This window comes from Verticillium alfalfae, genomic scaffold, assembly GCF_000150825.1.
Source record: "Verticillium alfalfae VaMs.102 supercont1.1 genomic scaffold, whole genome shotgun sequence".
Lineage (NCBI taxonomy): Eukaryota > Fungi > Ascomycota > Sordariomycetes > Glomerellales > Plectosphaerellaceae > Verticillium > Verticillium alfalfae.
In genome coordinates, this window is record NW_003315038.1 from 2,339,226 (window position 1) to 2,354,287 (window position 15,062).

At 58.4% G+C, this 15,062-nt stretch overlaps 6 protein-coding genes across 6 annotated transcripts in view; 3 read left to right on the forward strand and 3 right to left on the reverse strand.

Moving 5' to 3' along the window:
- Positions 1–7: 7 nt before the first annotated feature.
- Positions 8–1,203, reverse strand: VDBG_00716 (conserved hypothetical protein; the record flags this gene model as incomplete). Its single annotated transcript, XM_003008988.1, has 2 exons — positions 8–1,025; positions 1,106–1,203. 2 exons carry the CDS (start codon positions 1,201–1,203, stop codon positions 8–10), a joined length of 1,116 nt encoding a protein of 371 aa, XP_003009034.1.
- Positions 1,204–2,313: 1,110 nt separating this feature from the next.
- On the forward strand, positions 2,314–3,835 carry VDBG_00717 (high-affinity nicotinic acid transporter; the record flags this gene model as incomplete). Its single annotated transcript, XM_003008989.1, has 2 exons — positions 2,314–3,203; positions 3,265–3,835. The coding sequence occupies 2 exons, from the start codon at positions 2,314–2,316 to the stop codon at positions 3,833–3,835; spliced, it is 1,461 nt and encodes a 486-aa protein (XP_003009035.1).
- Positions 3,836–4,614: 779 nt separating this feature from the next.
- VDBG_00718 (DUF1445 domain-containing protein) lies at positions 4,615–5,682 on the reverse strand (the record flags this gene model as incomplete). Its single annotated transcript, XM_003008990.1, has 2 exons — positions 4,615–5,459; positions 5,673–5,682. 2 exons carry the CDS (start codon positions 5,680–5,682, stop codon positions 4,615–4,617), a joined length of 855 nt encoding a protein of 284 aa, XP_003009036.1.
- An 844-nt stretch (positions 5,683–6,526) lies between these two features.
- Positions 6,527–10,471, forward strand: VDBG_00719 (5-oxoprolinase; the record flags this gene model as incomplete). Its single annotated transcript, XM_003008991.1, has 4 exons — positions 6,527–7,599; positions 7,659–9,320; positions 9,425–9,964; positions 10,021–10,471. 4 exons carry the CDS (start codon positions 6,527–6,529, stop codon positions 10,469–10,471), a joined length of 3,726 nt encoding a protein of 1,241 aa, XP_003009037.1.
- Positions 10,472–11,889: 1,418 nt separating this feature from the next.
- On the forward strand, positions 11,890–13,059 carry VDBG_00720 (mitochondrial GTPase; the record flags this gene model as incomplete). Its single annotated transcript, XM_003008992.1, has 1 exon — positions 11,890–13,059. One exon carries the CDS (start codon positions 11,890–11,892, stop codon positions 13,057–13,059), a length of 1,170 nt encoding a protein of 389 aa, XP_003009038.1.
- A 631-nt stretch (positions 13,060–13,690) lies between these two features.
- The window catches only part of VDBG_00721 (conserved hypothetical protein), a gene marked incomplete at both ends in the record, with an annotated part of 2,123 nt that continues 751 nt past the window's right edge, over positions 13,691–15,062 (reverse strand). Inside the window, 2 exons of the mRNA XM_003008993.1 lie at positions 13,691–14,656; positions 14,709–15,030. Of these exons, the coding sequence (XP_003009039.1) occupies positions 13,691–14,656; positions 14,709–15,030 (1,288 nt within the window). The remainder of the gene's footprint in view (positions 14,657–14,708; positions 15,031–15,062) is intronic.

Sequence of the window (15,062 nt, forward strand, 5' to 3'; positions counted from 1 at the left end):
CTCCCACTCAGGGGGGTACGGGATGCGGATCGTGTTTCGAACGTGCGGCTTCGTGAGGATACAGCGCCGGCGGCCGTCCAAAATAGAGGCTCATTTGCTTGTCGACAATGAAGACCGCCCAGTAGACGCGCCGCAGGATCTCCCTGTCGACAGAAGATTCCGATTTGCTGTTTGTCCAGTTTCCTGGATCCAAATGCAAGCCCATCTCATGTGTCAGGCGGAACGCCATGCCGCAGAACAGCCAGCCTTTTGAGCTTCTTCCTTGTCCAATCTCTAGATGACCCAAGATTATGAGTGACTGGAGAGTTGTAAGATCGGGCAGCTCGAGGGAGTCGAAGACCATGGCGCCGGCGCGTTTGAGAAAGACTGGCAGGAGTGCCCTGAGTGCGGGCTCTTTCGAGATTGAGGCGCCGACGGCACAGATGGAGAACATGAGCGTATCTGAGTAGTAAGGCCCGCTTTCGGCATGATAATCTCGGAGGAAGTATTCGCGGTAGACGCACATGTTGTATTGGTAAACAGTCTGGAAGAACGTTGCCATTAGTTGACGGCAAGTTTTGTCCTTGGGCTGAAACGAGTATGCCTGATACTCCATGTTGTCGTTGTGTGTAGTTTCCGTGTCTGGGTCTAATCGGCGCTCCCCAGGACTCTCAGAGGGCCCTGCAAGTTGCTGAGGGTTTGGGGGTGTCGTCTCCGAGAGTTGCACGAACAAGCTGGTGCCGCCGTAAAACTGGGACGCCTTTCTCGCAGCCGCGAGCTTGCACATCCGGCCTTCCCTTGCTCTGGCAAGGACGAGATCTCCGGACTCTGAGGGAGAGCCTGATGCAGCTGATGGCACATGATCGTCTACCATGAGCGGTTGGCTCGCAGGTTGGGGGTGCGGTTGATATGATGGAGGTGATGAGGATATTCCGGCGAGGAGTCGAGACCTCGTAGCATCATCGGCAGAGGCGAGATCTTGAATGAACAACTCCAGCGAGCTCACCTGACTCTCCAAGGCTTGCACATGCTTCTTCGAAGCTGGACTGCATTTGAAGCTGTTAGCTATGGGATATGTCGAACAAACCGCTCTGGGTGTGTTCAGCATTGCTTATTGCTTGCTTACCGTGATCTTTCACCTCCAGAAGGGTATGAGCAGTCTACTTTAGCCGCTCGACACTTGGAGCAAGGATTGTGCCGGTCACATTTGATCTTCACTTTCATTAGCTCAAGCCAACCTGCTGTAGAAGGTCACCAACTTTGCGTTTTCGACAACGCTCGCATCTACAGAGCAGCGCACCGCACTGTTAGCCAATACTCCATTCGTCACTTTCAGCATGTTGCGAACGTGTTGCATTGGCTCCAGGGAAATAATGATCAAAATGCAGTGTTGCTAGCGACATGGAGGGCATCTCACGATATTCCGGTCAACTCAGACATCATGCTAACTGTTACAGAGTGCGACCTTGTTGCTTGTGGATCCATCTTGTCACAGTTGCTGACTCCATACGTAAGTCCACGAGGATAGAGATGACTTGGGCGACAGTGAGCGACAGACGGACATCGTGTCCGACGAGGTACCTTAACAAGAGTTGATCAAACCGACCACGGAGGCGGGAGTCCATGTAAATACGACGAAGGGGGACGACCTGGACAACGACACCCCGCACGAGTAATCTTCACTCCAAAGGACGCTTGTCCGTGTCTGACTCGCTCTATCGACCAATTTGTGGGGAGCTGAGCGACAGACAACAGCTAGGGTCATCTAGCTCTCCCCTTCTACTGGCGATTGAGACGGAGGCGGAAGTCCGTCTCCAGTCCTCAGATGCCCCTTCACCTTGTTAGGCCAGCTCATGATACATCAGGCCCCCCTGAAAGCGCAGCCACCCAAGTTAGGGCCATCGGCACTGTAACGGATAGTCTTTACTTCTGCGCAGCGATGGTCCAGTCCCAAGTTGCCGGTCACAGCTCCTAGCTTCCCCTGATAAGTGTATCGATCATGATAGCCGCCGAGCCTGCCCCGCATTACCTCGAGTCCGGGGTTCACCCCCAGATAAGCCAAGGTGACACGACAAGAGCTCCGGGACAAACCGTGCTTAGGTTGTATGAATTGAAATAGTTACCGTAGTTCCTTCTTGACAACATCTTGGATGCCGGTGAAGAGTGGTTCACATAAATACAACACGTCTCGCCCGCTGGGTTCTGACTCGATGTCTTGTTCGATCTCACTCTACCATCACCAAACTCCCATTTGACCACACTGCTCAACAAAACCCTATTCCTGACACTATTCTCTACCTCTACTTCAGTCACAGCGCAATTGTCAACCCGATCATGGCGTCAGAAAAGGTCTCTGAGACTATGCCGGTTCCGCCAAGCGAGAACACGAACTTGGAGGTGACCAAGTCCGCTCTCATGACCATCGACGATCATGAAAAGGGAGGCTCAATTTGCGAAGAGCCTTCCAACGAAATCTATGTTGATCCTCTTCTCGAAAAGCGTGTCCTTCGGCGTCTTGATTATCGGTTTGCCCCTTTATTCTGCGCACTCTACTTCATGGCCTACCTCGACCGAAGCAACATCGGTAACGCATACATCGCTGGCATGCGCGACGAGCTCGGTCTCTCTGGCGCCCAGTTCAGCACTGCCGTCAGTGTCTTCTTCGCTACCTATGTTGCATTTATGGTCCCTTTTGTTCTGGCTCTGAAGAAGCTGAAGACACACCGCGCCATTGCTGTTATGGCTTTCGCCTGGTCCATCGTCACCATCGGCACGGCCTTCATCAAGAGCTACAGCGGGCTCCTCGCGTGCCGCATCCTGCTGGGCGTCTGCGAGTCAGGTTTCTTCCCTTGCATCAGTTTGTACATCACCATGGTGTATAATCGTCATGAGCAAGGTTTGCGATTTTCCTATTTGTTCGCTGCAACGGCCTTCTCAGGCATGTTTGGCGGGCTTGTAGCCACGGGAATTACCAAGATCGGGAATACCGGGGGCCTTCAGTCGTGGAGCTGGCTGTACATCATTGAGGGCCTCATCTCCCTCACTGTTGTTCCATGGGCGTGGTTCGGACTTCCCGAGTATCCAGCCAAGGCCAGGTGGTGGACACCGGAGCAGCGTGATACCATGGAAAGACGCGAGCTGAAGCGTCAGGAGTACATGGGCACCGAGACGTTTGAGTGGTCGCAGGTCTTCTCCGCTCTCCAGGACTGGCGTCTCTACACAGGGTGCGTTCTTCTCACTCGACGCTGAATCGTTTTGACGTGGGCACCTGCTGATTCTCACCAGGGCTCTCATCCAGTTCTTCCAGGACGTCATTCTATATGGCTTTAGCAGCTTCCTTCCTTCTATCCTCCGCGATGGACTTGGCTTCTCGAGGCTCGAGGCTCAATATCTCAGTGTCCCAGTGTACCTCCTCGGCGGCATCTCCTTCTTCGTGGCAGCCATGCTCGGCGACAGATACGGACTTCGCGGCAGCATCCTGCTGTTTCTCGACATCTTTGCTGTTGCCGGCTATGCCATCCTTCTGTCCGTGTCGAACTCTAGCGTCCGCTACTTTGCCTGCTTTCTCATTGCCTTGCCCCTCTACTGCGGTCCGGGTCTCAACGAGATGTGGATCGTCAACAACACGACGCCTCACTACCGCCGTGCCACTGCGCTGGGCATTTCCCAGGCTGTAGGCAACGTTGCCGGTGTTGTGGCCGGGCAGGTCTACCGCAAGGGCGCCGTACATGCTGGGCCACTGGTCGAGTCTGGCGTCTGCAGTGATCTGCATGGTCCTCATCTCAGTGCAGATTGTACACTTCAAGATGGAAAACAACAAGAAGGACCAGATCTCCAGGGGGGAGCGTGCAGATGATCGACCCACCGTGACTGGCGAGTACAATCTCAATTTCCGCTATGTTTACTGAGCAGACATGGGGCAATTCTGTACCCGTCATGTCGGAGGTTCTGGTAGTATGCACATGACCCCCCTGAACAAGTTTGCGAGGACGCAGCAAAATGCGACGCTTGGGAAAAGAACAATTTTCAGTTTTGCTCGCTTGATTGCTTCCTTCAGACTCTGACTACAATAGTGCAATGGGATTTCAGGGAGTCCAGTTAAAGAGCGAGTGTCTTCACGATCGTGTCAGGAGAGGCTGTTTGTGTATCCGTCAGCATGTCATACCTTTCATCGGCGTCCTACCCGCATGCTACGACAAATTTCCGATGGAAGGTTTGGAACTGCCGCTCTTCAGGCTGGTCCGTTGGGCTAGACGTCACAGCTTTTGACATGACTGTCGTAGCCGGCGCTGTATTTCTACGAATTGGTGCTTTGGGCTATTGGTCTGTAGAGTTTGAGCATTCGTTCATGAAAAGAATTGTAAGCCATTTACAAATGCACGATAACGTAGTGTGTGCGCCTATTGTAGGATGTTCAACATGAATGAAGTGGCTCGGGACTCATCTACTGACTTTCGCGTCTCTGCGTTGATGGTAGCAAGTGATGGAAATGGCTGACCAGTCCTCAAAGGTTGAAGGCGCGACACAGTATCTCAGTATCCTTGCATTCACCAAAATGTCCGTAATTCTGTGACAGCAGTCCGTCAACTGCACAGCAATGGGTCGATGCAGCTAAATTGGGTATGCTAGACACGTCTATTTGAGCACCTCATCCTCCATACAATCCAGCACAAGCATATGCCCCGGCGCATGCGCCATGACTGTCCCCTCGAGATCGGCCCTCATGACAGCCTCCTGCGGCGTGACGCCGCAGCCCCAGAACACAGGCACGTTCTCCTCATCTCCCGCAACATCCCCCAACGGCCGCCCGTCCATGGTCAGCGGCGCGTCTCCCCACTGTGGCACGTTGACGTCCTTGATGCCGAGCCTCTCGAGCGCGTCCCACCCCCAGGCCACGCACTCGCCGTGCGTAGGCAGATACCGCTTCGTTATGGTCCGAATCCTGTCGATATCGGCCTTGCGGTACGGTCTCATGGACACGACGTACGTTGCGCCCGTGAAGACGCCCGAGGGGTTGAGGGGGATGTTGGACCGGTACATGGGCACGTTGCGGTCCAGGAGGGCGTGCCGCGGAGGCAGGCCCTGTGCTGCGAGGGCCGACTCAAAGCTGTAGCTGCATCCGATGACAAAGGCGACGTGGTCGTCGGTCCAGTGGCGCAGAATGTCTGGGACGCCGTTCTGTGCGAGCCTTGCGTTCTGGTAGACGTTGAAGCGAGGGCAGTCTGTGCGCATGTCGAGCCCTTGGGCGATGCGGTGGCCATCGAGGCCGGGGACGTGTGACTTGAGATTTGTGAAATCCCCGGGGGCCCGCGATTCCGCAATCAGGGGGCAAGGGACGGGGTTGCGCGCGCAGAGATCGCGAAAGTCGTCGGCGTAGCGGGAAGGCAGGATGATGAGATTTGCTTGGAGGTGCTTGGGGGCCAGGCCTGAGGTCGATTTCGTGTATTGGTTGTTGCGGGCGGCGAGGCGGGCCTCGATGCCTGTTCGAGGTACGTGCTAGGGTTGGCGATGGTCGTCCCCCGAGAGGCGGTCTCGGAGATTGATGTCTCGGTGATGGTAGCCATGGCAGGAGTAGGTCTATATGTGTGTTTGAGGCGGAAGAGCACGGCAATGATCCTATGTTGTCTATTCTGGGTTGTCTCAAGAGGTAGAGGTGCAGAAATACAAGATCCAGCAAAGTGACACTTTGGGACCGCTTGGCATTGTGTGAAGCAATGAATCAACAATCCAAGCTGTTCAAGACAGAATGACAATAACAGGGAAAGACAAGAGCGATATGTAGAGTATGGACAGAACAGGGTTCCCCCAGTTCACTGGGGTTCTTGTTGGCTATGCATCTTGACGTTCGACTAAGACGGGCTGCCGAGTCCGATGAACGGACATCGACCCAGCGCTTAGAGTCGGCCTGGATTGTCCGAAGAGAACGAATCGTTTAAGGCACATTGCGTGGTTAAGGGCAGCGGGGACGGATGTCCGCCTCCGTTTTCACGGGCCCGAACCCCATGACCTTTACCAACACCAACCGCTGAACTACCCAACCCAACTTTGGCGTCAATGAACAGAGGGACAGCTATGCGCAGTAGAGTGTGCGGGGTTCCGTCTCCGTGACAAGATGATTGAGGCTGGGCGCCCTATAGTCTTCCAAACGACTGTGTGGTTTCCAGGCAATCAAGAGAGCAGCAAAGATGGTCTTGGCATGCCAAGACCACAGACCATCAGGCCTAGCTTCCAGCTACCGACACATAGCTGCCGCGGTGTCGCGGGGTAGTCGGCTTTGAGCCTCCTAAACTCGGAGCATCACTCGCAGTGAGAGACTTGAGGGACCAAGACGATGTTTTGTAGATAATAGGGACCATCACTCCCACTCTCAAAAGTGAAGTGCCAATGAGTCGAACAAGAACATCATACTTTTCATGAATGATACCCCATTCAACCTTGTTGTGCCCTCCATTCTGCTCTCCTTTTCATTCGGTCTACCAACCGAGCATATGAGCCTCTCATCTCAACACACCTCACCCTGACCGAGACCACGACCACGACCACGACCATGCCCGGCGTCCAGATTTCCATCGACCGCGGCGGCACCTTCACGGACGTGCATGCATCCGTGCCCGGCCGTGAAGACATCATCCTCAAGGTTCTCTCCGTCGACCCAGCCAACTATCCCGATGCGCCCACAGAAGGCGTCCGCCGCGTGCTCGAGCTCGTCACCGGCAAGCCTCACCCCCGCGGCACGCCCCTCGACACGGCGCCCATAGACCGCATTCGCATGGGCACAACCGTCGGCACAAACGCCCTGCTCGAGCGCAAGGGCGCCCTCTCCGCGCTGCTCGTCACAAAGGGGTTCCGCGACCTGCTGCGCATCAGTACCCAGTCGCGCCCTAACATTTTCGACCTCAGCGTCGCCACGCCAGAGCTGCTGTACCAAGACGTCGTCGAGGTCGACGAGCGCGTCACACTGGAGGGCTACTCGGAAGACCCGGAACCGCAGACCATCGACCCGGCGAGCGACCCGTCGCTGCACGTCGGTCTGACGGGCGAGATTGTGCGCGTCCTCCAGACGCCAGACCTGGACGCCGTGCGCGCGTCGCTGCAGAAGCTGTGGGACGACGGCTACCGCTCGCTGTCGGTCGTCTTCCTGCACTCGTACGTCTACCCGGCGCACGAGCGGCTCGTCGGCAGCCTGGCGCGCGAGATGGGCTTCGCGGCCGTCGAATCGGCGGCCCTGCAGCCCATGATCAAAGCCGTGCCGCGGGGCACGTCGGCGACGGCAGACGCATACCTGACGCCGATTATCCGGGCGTACATCGACTCGATATCGGCCAACTTTCAGGGCGGGCTCGAAGCGGCGAACCTGCGCTGCGACTTTATGCAGTCAGACGGAGGGCTCGTCGACTTCCGGGCCTTCAGCGGCCTGAAGAGCATTCTTTCGGGTCCGGCGGGCGGCGTTGTCGGGTATGCGCAGACGTCGTGGGATGAGGAGCAGAGGAAACCCGTCATTGGCTTCGACATGGGCGGTACATCGACAGACTGCTCGAGGTTCGCCGGTACGTATGAGCATGTGTTTGAGACGACGACGGCGGGCGTTCTCATCCAATCGCCCCAGCTTGACATTATCACGTATGTTTCCTCCTCTCTATCCTGTCCGCCAAAGCCGCCTCACGAACTAACACCCGCAGCGTCGCGGCAGGCGGCGGCTCCATGCTCTTCTGGCGCAACGGTCTCTTCGCTGTAGGACCCGAGTCCGCCGGTGCCCATCCCGGCCCAGCCTGCTATCGCAAGGGAGGGCCCCTGACCGTGACGGACGCCAATCTCTTCCTCGGCCGCATCGCGCCCGACTACTTCCCCCACATCTTCGGTCCCAACGAGAACGAGCCGCTTGGCACCGAGGTTGTGGCCGACAAGTTTGCCGAACTGACGGCAGAGATCAACGCCGACAACCGCGCCATGGGACGAGCCGCGTTCTCCGCCGAGCAGGTGGCCCTGGGCTTCTTGCAGGTGGCATCCGAGGTCATGGCGAGGCCGATCCGGGCACTGACGGAGGCGAGGGGATACGACACCTCGGACCACATTCTTTCATGTTTTGGCGGCGCTGGTGGCCAGCACGCGTGCGACGTCGCAGCGGCGCTGTCCATCGAGCAGGTCGTCATTCACAAGTACTCGTCTATCCTGTCGGCCTACGGCCTGTCGCTGGCCGACCTGGTGCACGAGGTGCAGAGGCCGGCCGCCGTAGACTTTGGTGCGGCCAGCTTCCCCGTCATCGAGCAGACGCTGGCCGACATGTCGTCTGAAGCAACGGCGCATCTGGCGGGCCAGGACATCGATGCTGGCCGGATCAGGTTGGAAGTGTACCTCAACATGCGCTACGAGGGATCCAACTCGGCCTTCATGATCATGCAACACGCCGGCGAGGCGACGGCCAACTTTGGCAAGTCCTTCGAGGAGAAGCACTCGCGCGAGTTTGGCTTTGTGTTCCCCGAGAAGAGGATTCTGATTGACGACTACCGCGTGCGAGCCGTAGGCTCGACCTCGGAGCACAAGGAGAAGAGCCCCTACCGCCAGCTGCTCGATGTTGCTGGGAAACCCAAGGTCGAGGCGCCGGCCGCCGCAGGCACGAAAGAGGTCTGCTTCGAGGCTGCCGGCGGCGGCGTCGATACGAATCTCTACCTCTTGGGTACGCTCGAGGCCGGTGTTCGGATTCCCGGGCCGGCTCTCATCCTAGACCAGACGCAGACGATCCTCGTCAGGCCCAAGACGACGGCCGTCATCCTCGACAGCATCGTTGTCATCGAACTCGAGACCTCGTCAGGGTCCAACACTGGCCTCCCTTCGTCTGATGCGCCGCAGCAGACGCAGCAGGTCGAAAGGACGGTCAACCCCATTCAGCTGTCCATCTTTGGCCACCGGTTCATGTCCATTGCCGAGCAGATGGGCCGCACGCTTCAGAAGACAGCCGTGTCAACCAACATCAAGGAGAGGCTTGACTTCTCGTGTGCCATCTTCTCGCCCGACGGCGGTCTCGTGGCCAATGCGCCGCATGTCCCCGTCCACCTCGGCTCGATGCAGTTCTGTGTTCGCCACCTGCATCACCAGTGGAAGGGCCGCCTCGAAGAGGGCGACGTGCTCATCTCGAACCATCCGTCCAGCGGGGGCACCCATCTGCCGGACATCACCGTGGTGACACCAGTCTTCGACAATGGCGCGATCGTCTTCTTCGTGGCTTCGCGCGGCCACCACGCCGATATTGGCGGCACGCGGCCGGGCTCGATGCCGCCCGACTCGCACTTCCTCTACGAGGAGGGCGCCGCCATCCTCGGCGAGAAGCTCGTCAGCAACGGTCGGTTCAACGAGGCGCGCGTCATCGAAATGCTCCTGCACGAGCCGGCGCGGCGGCCGGGCATCTCGGGGCACGCGCACGCTGAGCGACAACCTGTCCGACCTCAAGGCGCAGGTGGCGGCCAACAAGCAGGGCATCCACCTCATCCAGGGCGCTCATCAGCGAGTACACGCTGCCCGAGGTGCATAAGTACATGTTCGCCATCCAGGCCAACGCCGAGCAGGCGGTGCGGGCGCTGCTCAAGACGATGCACGCCGCCATGCCGCCCGGCGGCCTGCGCGCCACCGACTACATGGACGACGGCACGCCCATCGCCCTCGCCATCACCATCGACCCGGCCACGGGCGACGCCGTGTTCGACTTTACCGGCACGGGGCCGCAGGTCTACGGCAACACGAACGCGCCGCGCGCCATCACCCACTCGGCCATCATCTACTGCCTGCGCGCCCTCGTCGCGTCGGACATTCCGCTGAACCAGGGCTGCCTCGCGCCCATCGACGTGCGCATCCCGCCCAACACGATCCTGTCGCCGGGCGAGGGGGCGTCCGTCGTCGGCGGCAACGTGCTGACGTCGCAGCGCGTGACGGACGTGGTGCTCGCGGCCTTTGGCGCCTGCGCCGACAGCTCGGGCTGCATGAATAACCTGACGTTTCGGCATGGGCGGCAAGCGCCTCGACGAGACCGGCCGCGAGGTCGTCGACAAGGGGTTTCGGGTACTACGAGACCATCGGCGGCGGCGCCGGCGCAGGCCCGACGTGGCAGGGGACGAGCGGCGTGCACACGCACATGACGAACACGCGCATCACGGATCCCGAGGTGCTGGAGAAGCGGTACCCCGTCCTGCTGCGCGCGTTTGCCGTCAGGGCTGGGTCGGGAGGCGAGGGAGCGCATCGCGGAGGGGATGGCATCGTCAGGGACATTGAGTTCCTCGTGCCCGGGGTGCAGGTGTCCATTCTGTCCGAGCGGCGCTCGCGGGCGCCGAGGGGCAGGAACGGAGGAGGCGATGGTGGCATGGGTAGGAATACTTGGGTCAGGAAAAGCGACGGCATGACCATCAGTCTCGGGGGCAAGGCGACGGCGAGCTTCGGGAGGGGAGATCGTATCATCATTGAGACGCCCGGCGGTGGAGGCTATGGCGCCAAGGTTGCCGCCTGAGTGAAGAGCGCTCTACTTTGACAACAGCCAGGGACACAGATACTCTATTAACAAATACATGGGTTGGGCAGAGGGGGTTCGAAACGATGTTGGCCTGGTGAAGATCCAGGATGTCCCTCCGAGACTGAACCATATGGCGTAGGGAGAACGTTCAGTCAACTAGGTATAGATGCACCCGAAAGTGTGGTTCTATCTTCTTGCGAGCGATAGGAAACCTTGGTGAGTTGACTAGTATTGAGATTTAAAGACGGACCTTCTGATGATGTAACATGGCGGGAGGTATCGTATGGCATGGAATACCGGAATGACAAATGCGATCAGTAGAATTCGACAACCAGATTGGAAGTTTGAATAGATCTGAGAGGAAACCCGCCGTCTGCCCAGGAAAGATAGGCTGTCTATGTGAAGATGCCGAAACCTGGTATGTTTCTTGCCATGGATTCATGTCATCCTAAGCAAAATTTTGAAAACCACGAGCTGTCATTCATAATTATACCGTAACAACCGCTAGCCCACATCAAGTATATTATATCTCTTCTATTCTAATCACATATCATACCAATCAAGCTACAAGATAGCAGCAAAGTAACCAACAAAAACTAAGAGACTGGAAGGAACCAACATAAAGCAGTGCTAAAATTCTCACAGCAGTAAGCGGCCACTAGAGAGCTTTTCCGATGAGACCAAGTGCTCTGTGATATGAACAGACAGTCGGCCCTGTGATTGCAAGAAGCATTATACTAGAAACGCTGATTTCTCACTGAGCAATAATCGATGGGGCACCTGCTCCGACTTCTCGAACATATGGCGAAGAAATCCACGTACGGCTCATTTTTTTCTACAGTTCATCTACAGCCACGCGAGCTAGGAAAAAAAAGTCCTACCGTGCTCACCACCTTATCATTCGTCTACGGACCATGGCATTCGCTCGTCATCGATGTTCGAGCACCGAAGCACGCCGTCGTCCAAGGTCTTTGCTAGCCCTGGGACTAGTCAGACCAGTCAACAGAGCACCTCGATGAGCTGCTCAAGTGTGCGGGCATGCCTCCAACTGAATCTGCAAATGCATCTCGTTGAAAAGTGCCTGTCGTCTGCGCAATACTGGTCTGGTGGTGCTTCTCACATAGCCATTCCTCGGACAGGGATAATCACGTGATGTCGCGAGGCGAGCGTATCGCGTGTCTTATCGCAGAACGCCAACGCTCTTTTCGGACACATCAGTTTTACTTGCTGTACTGAGCTCCCAACTGCCATCCAGTCCATCGAGATTCTCGCCCTCTACATCATCGGCCATCAGTACCGGCCAATGCGAGTTGATACGATGCGAGCCTGCCCCAGGTAACCTCGAAAACCCCCACGCGCCGCTCGAGGTCGCACCACTACCACCACATCTTCTCTCCATCCGCCCACCTCCAGCCATGGCTACTACCACAGCTTCAGCTTCAGCCTCGGCCGCCGCCGCCGCCGCCGCCGCCGCCTTCGTCCCGCGCCTGCGCTTCCCCCTGTCCGAATCTATTCCGCGCTCCTACTACCTGGGCCACCACCATGCCGGTCTTCGTGAGATCACAAACCGTCTCTCGAGCATCGGTCTTGTTCTTGAGTGTCGAGACTACCGCGTGCCCCTGACGTCCTGGAACCCCCACCTCGACCGCGCCATCGCCGGCCGCAACCGCATCATCGTCTACACCCACCGGGATCTGGGCACCGACAGCCCCCACTCGGTCGAGCGCGACCTCCGCCGCTACCACGCCGGCCACAACGCCGCCAACAGCGCCGTGGCCGGCCACCGCGTCGTCTTCTGGCGCAAGGACGACCCGAGCAGCACAAAGTCCCTCCTGCGCCACATTGCCGACGCCGCGCGCGCCGTCGACTCGCTGACCGGCGTGCGCGCCCTCGTCGTCGGCATGCCCAATGTCGGCAAGAGCACCCTCCTCAACCGCCTGCGCACACACGGCATGCCCAAGAAGGCCTCGGTCGCCCGCACCGGCGCCCAGCCGGGCGTCACCCGCAAGCTGTCGAGTCCCGTGCGCATCCTCGAGGGCGGCAGCAGCAGCAGCAGCAGCTTCGCCCGCGACGCCGCCAGCAGCGCCGACGGCGGGAGACGGCGGCAGCCTCGGCGAGGGCGTCTTCGTCCTCGACACGCCGGGCGTCTTCATGCCCTACGTCGACGACGCCGAGGACATGGTCAAGCTGGCGCTCGCCGGCTCGGTCAAGGACGACCGCATCCAGATGGAGATCCTCGCCGACTACCTCCTCTACCGCATGAACCGCCTCGACCCCGGCCCTCTACGCCCCGCTACAGCCCGCCCACCAACGAGGTCAACGACTTTCTCGCCGGCGTCGCCCGCCGCACCGGCAAGCTCAAGGCCGGCGGCGTGCCCAACGTTGAGGCCGCCGCCGACTTTGCCGTCAAGCAGTGGCGCACCGGCCAGCTCGGCCGCTTCATCCTCGACGACGTCAACGACGACGCCATCCGCCTCAAGGAGATTGCGCGCGAGGGCGGCGGGCCCACGAGTCTGAGCCAGGCCCGCAAGAGGGAGAAGGAGATGAGGAGGGAGAGGGCCATGAACAAGCAAAAAGCCCTTTGACCTTTCTCTCTCCCTTTTTGTCCTGTCTTCTCTCTTTTCCTTCTCTCTTTTTCTTCTCTCCCCTCTTCCGCCTCATCAAGAGATGCTCGGACCCGATGATACCCCCTCCTCTTTACTCTGTACCAGATCGCGCCGCATGTTCCTCAACCCGGGACCCCCCCCCCTTGGTGTAGCAGGCCAACTGCACAGCACACTCACGAGACCATAATGCCGAAAAATAGACCAACTGCTTCTCGGAAATTAAAACAAGTCACTGTGACTAAAATCTGCGTCCTTCTCACGTGCGGCTGTTCCACACTCCAGCCCGTACATTGGGGGTATATACGAAATACGGTACCAAGCCCCGACTAACCCAGTCTTTGTAGGCCGTACAGTAAACGCCAAAGCCTGTTTGTTCCTGGAGCGCAAAGATGTGATGACATGGGAACCGAAGGAAGAAAAAGAAGGAAAAACAAGAAGAAGAAGAAGAAGAACCGCATCGTAAACGCCGTAAATGCCGTGCCTGTTGCGCCAGTGCCATACACATGGACGGGTTCTCCGCCAAGCCTGATCGTCATATCATACATACACCGTTTGCGCCCCTGTGTCTAATTCGACACCTACCACAGGAGTAAAAAAGAGGCGACTGCATCTAGTTCGCATACTGGTTTTGCCATTTGACGAGATCGCGCGTCAAAACATCCATCATCTCCACGCAGCTGAGTTCCTTAAAGTCCTGTCCTTCAGCAGGCGCTGCCGAATCTCCATCCGCATGTTGAGCCACCTTGGACTCGGTCGCAGAGACCCCGTTCGCGTGCGTCTCGGTGGCGCTGCCGACGGCATCGCGGGGACTATGCTGCTCCGAGTTGTTTTGACTGCTCCCAGAACCGGATGACGACTCGCCTGCCATTTCGATCTGCGTCTTGGAGATAAAGTCGAGAAAGGCTGCCACGCGCCGCTTCATATCAGGGAGCGAGGCTTTGCTGTGAAGATGGGCCTTGCTCCGGGCGGTATGTCTGGCACTGTCGACGCCCGAGGCCTTGGTTGTTCCGCCGCCGACCGCAGGTTCTTCTGGACGGACCGTGTCCCTCGACATGGATCGGACAGGCGACGCCTCGGGATCGTCGCGCTCTTTCGTATACTGGTTTCTGCCTTTGGCCCGCTTCTGATGGCTCCGACTCGATTTCTTGTGCGTACTGCCGGTGGGTGCTGGAGGCGCAGGTGTCGGGTCTGGGGTCGGGGCTGCCGACGGTGTTGGCTCGACGGGCGGCGGCGGAGGTGGCTCGACATTTGGCTTGACGACAGGTCGTGCCGGAGCTGGCACCGCCGCCGTATCGTCGGCAGGCTCCGACTCGGCCGTTGAGTGCCCCTCACGTTCGGTTGGGAGTGTGGGTGCCCCGATCCCATCAGCACGTCGGCGGTCGGCCCGGCCTTTCCTCTTATTCGCGCTTTCAAGACGCTGCCGATCTCGCTCCTCGCGTTCTGTTCTTTCTTTCGGATTCCCGAGGACACGCAGTTTCTTTGCTGTCCCGTTTCGGCCTGTGCTGTCATCTTCCGAGTTATCTTCGATCGCAAAGTTGCTCTCTGGTGGCGGAGACATTGACGGAGAGCTGGTACGCTGTCGCTTGAGGCTCAATTGGTTGCTGCTTTTCCTGTTAGCAGCTGGGGACGCTGTCAGGCAGAGATCGGACATACTCCTGGCTGTTGCTGCGCCCGCGCTTGAGTCTTCGGGGCACAAGATCAGAAGGTTGCCCGTCAGGTGCTTCCTCTCTGCTTGCTTCGATCGCACGTCGCAATTGCTCATCTTCGTCGTAGCCGGCGTCGCGGCTGTTCATGGTCGACCGCCGCTTGGCTGCTTGTGCTGCCGATGACGCCCGAGCGCTTCTCGCCGACGAGTCTTTGGGAGAACGGGTGCCATCCTTGGCGACAGAAGTTGCGCGCGACGAGGACCGGGACTGTCGACCGAGGGGAAGGTAGTTTGAATATCGTTGGCTGGCAGGCTAGCTGTCAGTGTCTGGCCTAGC